The sequence below is a fragment of the Brachypodium distachyon genome, chromosome 3, assembly GCF_000005505.3.
Source record: "Brachypodium distachyon strain Bd21 chromosome 3, Brachypodium_distachyon_v3.0, whole genome shotgun sequence".
Lineage (NCBI taxonomy): Eukaryota > Viridiplantae > Streptophyta > Magnoliopsida > Poales > Poaceae > Brachypodium > Brachypodium distachyon.
In genome coordinates this window covers 40,141,677-40,149,958 of record NC_016133.3, presented here as the reverse complement: position 1 = coordinate 40,149,958, position 8,282 = coordinate 40,141,677, and the positions used below count along the sequence as shown (strand labels likewise).

Here is an 8,282-nt window from a genome sequence, read left to right as displayed (position 1 = left end):
GAATTCGGCGAGAAGCGGCGCGGAAAGGTCGTGTGCAAAGTCAAGAACCCAGCGGAGCCCGACGACAGCCTGGGCCACCGTCCTCTGCTTGCGCCTAGAGCGCGCAAAGAGTAATGGATAGGCGACGCGAAGGGGCCGCCCGCCGAGCCAGTTGGAGTACCAGAAGATGGCAGTGGCGCCATCGCCAATGGAGACGCGGGTGACCGTGTTGAACATGTCGTGATCAGTGTCGTCGCAAGGCGTTGGAGTTCCAACCCATGGCCTGTCTGGCGCGCGCCACTCGAACCACAGCCATCGGAGCCGCAGCGCCCTGCCGAAAGCCTCCAAATTTGGAAGGCCAAGCCCGCCGCAGTCCATTGGAGAGTAGACCGTAGACCAGTTGATCTTGCACTTGCCGTCCGCACACTCGTCCTCCTCGATGACCCATATGAAACGCCGGCAGATCTTGTTGAAAGAGGAGATGAAGGCCTTGGGGAGCTTGAGGGCAGTCATGGAGAAGACGGGGAGCTCGCCAAGGACCGCGATGGACAAGGGTCTACGCCCTCCAGCGCTAAGCCAACGACCCCGCCAACCGGCCAGCCTAGCATGGGCGCAAATATCGTGCTTTTAACCATACTACATGATACTTCCTCCATTACTTAATACAACTCGTATAGATCCGTGCACTTGAACAAAGACAATTGTCGTTTCTAATGTGTAGCCATTCATACTGGTTTAAAAATAAACATGTGTGATTTGTTATTGGTCGGGTGCGGGAGCTAAAAGAACAATGAGGTATATTAGAGAATAAATAAAAAAAATATGAATAAGGGGACCAAGGGAATAGTATATTTTGTAATGCAAATCATTGCACATATATTGAATTTTGTGGACAATTATCATTAGTATTATTTTGAATAAGATATTATGAGAAGAATGATTTTTTTTAGATGTTTTATGATACAACTATGATATAAAGTGAATAAGTTTGCAATTTAGTGTAATTAATATTCAGAATGGAGTGAGATGCTAAAAAGTTGTGACTAAAATATTCAAAATGGATGGAACCAAAAGTCAAGAGGGGACGCCCAGGAATGGTGAGATCCACATAAAGAGAGTAAGTAGGCAACGCCATGAACAACGAGAAAGCTGAGATAGGCATTTTTGAGAGCTCTCAGCATCGCATTCGCAGCCACTCCAAGTCTCCAACTCCAACAACACTTTGCATGCTTGCCTTGGCTCGTAGCCCACTTTCGACTTTGCAAAATTTCCAAGCTTTCCCTGACTGAACTGTGGCTGCTTGACATGCCGGAGCCGGACTGCAGCCTGCAGTGGACACACACGCCCTTTTGCCTTTAGGCCTCCCAAAAGCCCTCCCTATTTAACCACGCATCCCATGGCACACCTCTCAAGCTACCCTCACCCTCACAATCTTTCACCATCTCTCTCTCTCTCTCGCTTCCCCACAGGTTCACTGCTGCTGCTACATCCCATGGAGACAGCCCAAGAAAGCGAGCTGCAGGAGAGACAGCAGGCATGGTGGTGGCCTCTGGACAACATGGCCTGCAGCAGCGGCAGCTTGGACATGAGCAGCAATGGCAGCTGCTTCCTGCTCGAATTGGACTCGCAGCTCAGGTACTTGGGTCTAGGTGTTGTGGGCGTCGCCGCAGCCGCCGCTAGTAATCCCGATGATCATCGTCGTACCATCGAGCACGAGCTTGGGCTCTTCTTCCCAAAGTGTAAGTAGGATTTAGGCTTTGATCGTTTCTTCCATGGTGGTGGTTAATTTCTTGCATTACATATGACCGACGTTGATTGGCGTCGTCGTTGCAGGCATGGAATCGCCCGCTAGTTCATCCGAGGCGGTGCAGGATGCGACGGTGATGCCCGAGGATCAGTTGGATGAACTGCTCCAGGTGAGTGCCAAAAGCTCGAAACACAATCAACAATGGCATACAGTAGAGTTGTTTTTACTGAACTTCGGTGTTACGTCTTCAGAGTTTCTGGGATGCGGAGGAGGAGGATCAGCAGCAGTTGATAGGATTCAGTTCCAGCTCCATCCTGAAGGAGAATGGTACTTTTGTCCTGGGTACGTAAGAATTCGAATGCTGGTTACTCTCCAGTTCGCTCTAATTAATTGTCTTATCTTAGTTTACACTCCTCATTTATTTTCGACCGGCGGTTTGCTATAGTCCTTTGTGTTTCGTTTAATCCGTGGTACTGGTAGTGGTACGTTTCCAAACGTCTAGGACAAACTTTAATGATTATAGTATCGAGTAACTAACCACACTGTGCTTGTGAAATTTATATCCGGGCCCACTCAAGATTAGCTGCACGCTGCTGTCCTAACCCCCATCATCTGTGCATCATGCGTCCCTTGACTTGTTAGGCAGGCAGCTCTTCCTAAGTATAGTAAAGAATCCCTCTCCCTAAGAAAAGTACAGTAAAGAAAAACTTTGGACTTGCATGTCCAGTTGGTAGCCAGATTCTGGTCAGCTCATCTTAGAACTAAACAAAACAATCTACTTTGGTTAAACAACAGGTTGATGGGCTTTGCTTTTGCAGATGACGATGATCTTCTGGCGTCTCTGAGCTCTGTCTCACCAGTGGAGCCTGCATTGCCAGAGCCAGAGCAGCAGCCCCCCTCGAGCTCGTCCTCGTCTCACTGCAACCTGGACCCACCGGCCAGTGAAACAGCCGGCGCCCAACCCCAGAACGCTCGCGCTCGCACCAACTGTTCGTCCAAACGCTCGGCGACACAAGAAGGTAAATTCTTCTCACTGTCCAGTTGTCCACGTAGCAAATAAGTAAAATTCTTGAAACTGACTAGCTAGCTGTATGCATTTCGCAGATACGGACGCATGGAACGGCAAGAGGAGCAGGAAGGCGGCGGCGTCCTGCTCGGTGGCGCGCCCGTTCACGGTGGTGAAGCCCGGGCCCAGCGGGATGGACGGCGTCGCGACGCTGGCCGACATCAATGAGCGGATCCTGACGCGGCCCGCCAGGCCCGTGCCGCACCCTGTAGGCGAGTTCGCGTGCGTTCCGCGCGCGTCGGCGTCGGCCGGTGGCGGCGACCGGCCGGCCCCGTCGGGCAAGGCGGTCGCCAGCTTCACCAGGCTGCACACCGGCGCCGGGAAGGGGACGATAACCATCATAAGGACGTCAAGCTAAGCTACTGAATTACTGATCGATCGTCCTACTCAGACGATCACCTTTACTGGATCGATCGATGTAGAATTGTAGATGCTACAAATCTTATGTAGATTAACAATTAGCAGATGACTAGTGAGTAATCATCGTACCGTGAAGTAAAAAGAGAATTAGGGCGAGACCTTTTGGGAGATCGGCGTATATACGCGCATGCGAATCTGGACGGGAAAGGGAGGGGATTTTGAAATACGAGTCTTTTTAAGTTAAGAAAGTAAAGGTAAGATTGCTGCAGAGACAGTAGCTTGAATCGATCGGAGGGACACGCCTTTGGATCGTACGCACTGTGGTGTGCCAGGGGACAAAGCTCTTACTACTGGTGACAAAGCGTGTGAGGTTATAATTGTACCGGAAGACAAATGTTTTTTCCTGCAACCGCTGCTAAAGAAGACCTGAAAGTTAACGCAGCAGCCTACTACCAGCTTTGCCGCTTTCTCTAGGTTGGGTGGCCCGCTAGATTTCAGCTGCGTGGAAAATTGAACATTTCCATCTCTGATCGATCTACCGCGTGCTACCTTACACACTGTCTATGTGTCGCATTGACATTTCTTACTCTGAAAAAAAAGGTAAATACAAAATCTATGAAAAGGGTATACACCAGTGTGTGTGGTCATACTGGAAGGTATACCTTGGCAAGCATTTGGCAAGAGCAATTCGCAAAAAAATAACTGGCAAGAGCTTGGCAATCGGTTTAACGAGTCAGCTTTGAGTCGCATAAATTCATTTCTTCCTTTTTATGGCAGAGTCCCAACATGATCACAATAGTGATGACAGGTGAAGAAATGATATTTGACAACCTAGCTACCCGATCTTGGTGACCTTATATAACTTATTTAAACAACAAAAAATGTCCCATACAAACTGGGCCATACTTTTGTCATTATCCGTGTTGCTTTTTTTATCGAAGCATTGATCTAACAAATAAACTTTTGTTGCTGGTCTTAGTGAATGAAAACTTGCCAACTGTCAATTTAGGAGGTGGAGGAAGGTCTGGGTGAGGTAACAAGCTAGTAAGAAAGGGGAAGACAAGAGGATGACCGGATGTCTACTCTTCCGAGGCTCGGGGACGTTTGGACTGGTAAATCAACGCTGATGCCCCGTCTCGCCACCGGCAGTGTCTTGGACAGTTAGATTTGGCATTCAACAATGCGGTGGTGGGGCGGCAGGAGGAAGCAAAGTGGAAGTATGAAGAAGGAAGTGATGAGGGAACAATGCGGGTCACGCTATAAAGTGGTTGAGAACAACTCGTCCTATTCAAATTCACCTATAAGCAAGTCTACGGTACTTGGGAGCTATCCACAATTGATACGGGAAAGAGTAGGATGGTCTTTGCACATTCAACGGGTTTCAGCCCCACCATCGTCCTAGTGTATCCAAATGAGGCAACCAACCTTATTCCTCAAATTTGGGGTAGGAGACGACAATGTCACTGGTTCCTTCCACCAGCGCTGCCATCTCCCTCGTGTCCGTTGCTCTCCGCCCGCGCAAGCCACCCTGCTGCCAACTCCTCGACCCTTGGTGCATTGGTATCTCTTCTTGGAGCTCGTCATTCGCGTGATGGCACCAGGAGGTTGCATTCATCTCAAGCCGTTAGATCCAATAAAATGGACGGCTGAAAAAATCGCCAAACACTTTAGAAGTCCTCGATGGAGTTTAGTGACACATGAGTCGATATTATTTTCGCTCTATTGATGTCCCGACCTAGATAAGTCAATGTTGGACTATCTAGTTTGTTGTGCCATAGCAACTTAATTAGGAAACATCCTTTTTTTAAGAGAAAGAAAAGGCTACTCCTTCCGATCCATACATAATAAGTGTTACTCCTTCCGATCCATACATAATAAGTGTCGCTGATTTAGTACAAAGTTGTACGAAAAATTGTCTTAAATCAGCGAAATTTATAAGGATCGGAAGAAGTATACTAGTTAAAACCCTCAATATGACTTCAGAAGCTTACTTTTCACCCGTGCATGCCTTATTCCATCACAACCGTTGTACAAAGATTTATACTTGCAACACATCAGTAATTTATTATATACTAAAAGCAACATGAGGGGTACTGAGGGAAGCCACCACGTTGATCCACATCATCTCAATTATCTTGATCGTTGGATGAGAGATTTATGAAACCATAACCGTTAATCTATGTCAAGTCACGTAAGCGGATTCTAAATCCAAATCAAATCTGGTACGCGAAGTATGTCACGGGCCAAACAACACGTATAAAACTATTGCTGTAAAAAAAACAAATAGAAAAACCACCGAATTTATTCGGGTGCTAGCTACGCGTCAGCCGGGCGTACCGCGTACGGACCACATCGATCGGGGCCCCCTCGCGAGACGTTGATCACAGGTTCACAGCGTGTCTAGCCGTTCGATTCCGGAGAGATAGAACCTTCGCTGCAATGCATCGATTCCCCAGCCATCTTGCTTGCCGTGCCCTGCCCCATCGTATAACAAAACAGAAACACTATTACACACACTAATGCGACATCAAAACGCACAAGGAAAACACAAATGAAACATAGCAGGAAAATGATATTTTTAAAGATGCGCACTCGATATGTATCTTCTCCGTGGCTTCAGGTTTCAAGTTTTTTCAGGCGTCTTCAATGTGTGCAAAAACTGGGTTTAAGGAGTAGGAAAAATATAAGGATGGGTCTTAAACATCGTGGGGATGGGTCTTAAGAATTTTTTTGTAAGGGTGGGTCTTTGCCCAGTGGACGGTTTAAGGAAATTGAAAAGGGATGAAAGTGGGTCAGAAGCATTGTGTGAGTGTGCCTTAAGCATTTCATTTAACACATATGCATCAATTCTATTATATACTAAAAGCACTATGTGGGGTATTTGGATTTTATATCTAATGATTTAGATTTAATGAAGGGGTATGTTTATTGGACTTTCAATTGGTTTAAGACCCACCTAGCGGCTAGGCCCAATATGCTACGGTAAAATCAATTCCATCACGACTAGATCAAGATAGAGGCCCAATCCTCCTTGCAGCCCGGTATTTCTTTTCTCACCAAAGAATCAAATCCGTGTTAACTCCCAATTCTAATGTCGTCGGCCTGGTATTCTTTTCTCTCCAAAGAATCAAATCCATGAAAACTACATGCACCCATGGATGATGGATTAATCAGATGAAAAGTCAAAACAAAATATCTTTCGATGATAACAAACACACGGAAAAGAGCAAGCAGATTTATTTTATTTTCTGAAAAATGCATATAGATTACACCTACTAAATATGTAAGTTAAATCAGAAAATATCCTAGGTTAGTGTTAAGTAAATACGGTGCCAAATGTAACACACTCCACTTGGCGATCAACACGTTACGACCTATTTTTCCATTGTTTTTTTCACAATCATCGGAATATTAAGTACTCCCTCCGTTTCATAAAAGGTATCTCCCACTTAACTCAATACAAAATAGGCGACACTTTTTACGTATCAGAGGAGTACGTAGTAAGTTCAGCTCAATATAAGGGGTACCGAAGGGAGACTCCACGCTGATCCACATCACCCTAATTATACATTTTAACCGTTGGATCTTATATTAAATAGTCAGGATTTTAATAAGAATGACATATTTGATTTGATAGATGGGCTAGAAATAACATCACATAGGCCCGGTACCAATTAACATCGGATAGTTTGATTAAGAAAAAAAGAAACGGAACGGGTGCATGGTGTAGTACGTACTGCCGTAAATAGACCTTCCATTGACGTGATTTGTAATTGGAGCTACATGCTTAGGTGAATAACGTCTGACATGATTCCCAAGATAAACTTTCTGAAAACAATTTCGATAAATAGGTTTCTAAAAAATAAATTTACCAAATCTCAATAACAATTTGTGTTTAAACATTATGCTTGATCGATAAAAGCATACAACAAAAATTATAACAAAAACAAAATTTCGCACAAGTGAAAATAATATTTTTGGTGTAATAGATAATCAATCGTCAACAGAAATTCATTCGACGTGAGTTCTGTCAACCGTATATTTTTATGCGAAAGGCAAAAGTCATATTAAAGCAACCAACTCTTACGGTACTATGCTCAGTTAAACACAAAAAATACATGACTCAACGTTTTTTACGTGGTAGCCGGGAAGTTGCCGGTCTGAGACAGAAGATGCCCGCGATATTGATATGAGAAGCAGACCGTTGTAACTGGAGAAAGGCGACATCGAGGACTGGATACGATGGTAGATTTGGTCAAATAGATATGTCGAGGCCTAACCTTACTAGCTCTGCGCCGAAGCCGAAGTTGGTTGAACCTCTCTGATCAAAGAAAATGCACCAATACATGAAAAAGCATATGCAAAACACAAAGAAAAACCCAAATCAACTACTCCAGAAGACTCGCCGCTAACGAGATCGTCGCTGATGAGGTGGATCATAGTCGAGGAAACCTTATTCTTAAACCGCACGGCGCCACCATATCCATAGTAGTGTCGCAGCTGAGGAAGCAAACCTACCTCTAAGAACAACGCAGATCGGAGTCCCACGCCTACCATACCATCACTGTCGAGGAACCAAATCAAATGGCTATCTGGGGAGGAGGGGTCCGTCACAGTGCAGACGGCGAGCGGTGTGGCGAGAATGTTGTTTTGGAATAGATTTGGCTACGGTTTTGGAAAATAGAGACTTTTTTTTTATTTTGACGAGTTATGACACTCTTAGGCAAGATGTCATGTCAACGACGTATGAAGAAGAGTTTGCCACATTGCAAGCATAAGTCTACTACAAACGTGAACAATAGAACAACTGCTCCACATTCTTTGCGAGCTAAAATCACATAAAAATAAAATGTTGTTTCATCTCCAAAACATAACATGATATACCTCCATACTTATAGGTGTAGTCAGGTTGGTTAATTCTAACTTTGTAGATGTACTAGCGTTTATCTCATAATCTAAACTTTATTCGAATGTATTACTCCAATGTCTATACAAATAGGACACATTTTTTCTTTTTATGTAAAAACTGTAAGAGAAGCCCCTATAGCTGCAAGGAAAACCCCTGCATCATAATTATTAATTATGAGCAACAGAATTTAAACTCTGATGCGTGAAGTTATGCACCCACGA

General features: G+C 44.9%; 1 protein-coding gene across 1 annotated transcript; it reads left to right on the top strand.

The window, feature by feature from the left end:
- The first annotated feature begins 1,153 nt into the window (after positions 1-1,153).
- On the top strand, positions 1,154-3,548 carry LOC100829610. The gene is made up of 5 exons (XM_003572232.4): positions 1,154-1,718; positions 1,813-1,895; positions 1,978-2,068; positions 2,545-2,745; positions 2,831-3,548. Exons 1-5 carry the CDS (start codon positions 1,376-1,378, stop codon positions 3,148-3,150), a joined length of 1,038 nt encoding a protein of 345 aa, XP_003572280.2. The 5' UTR covers positions 1,154-1,375; the 3' UTR covers positions 3,151-3,548.
- Positions 3,549-8,282: the final 4,734 nt, after the last annotated feature.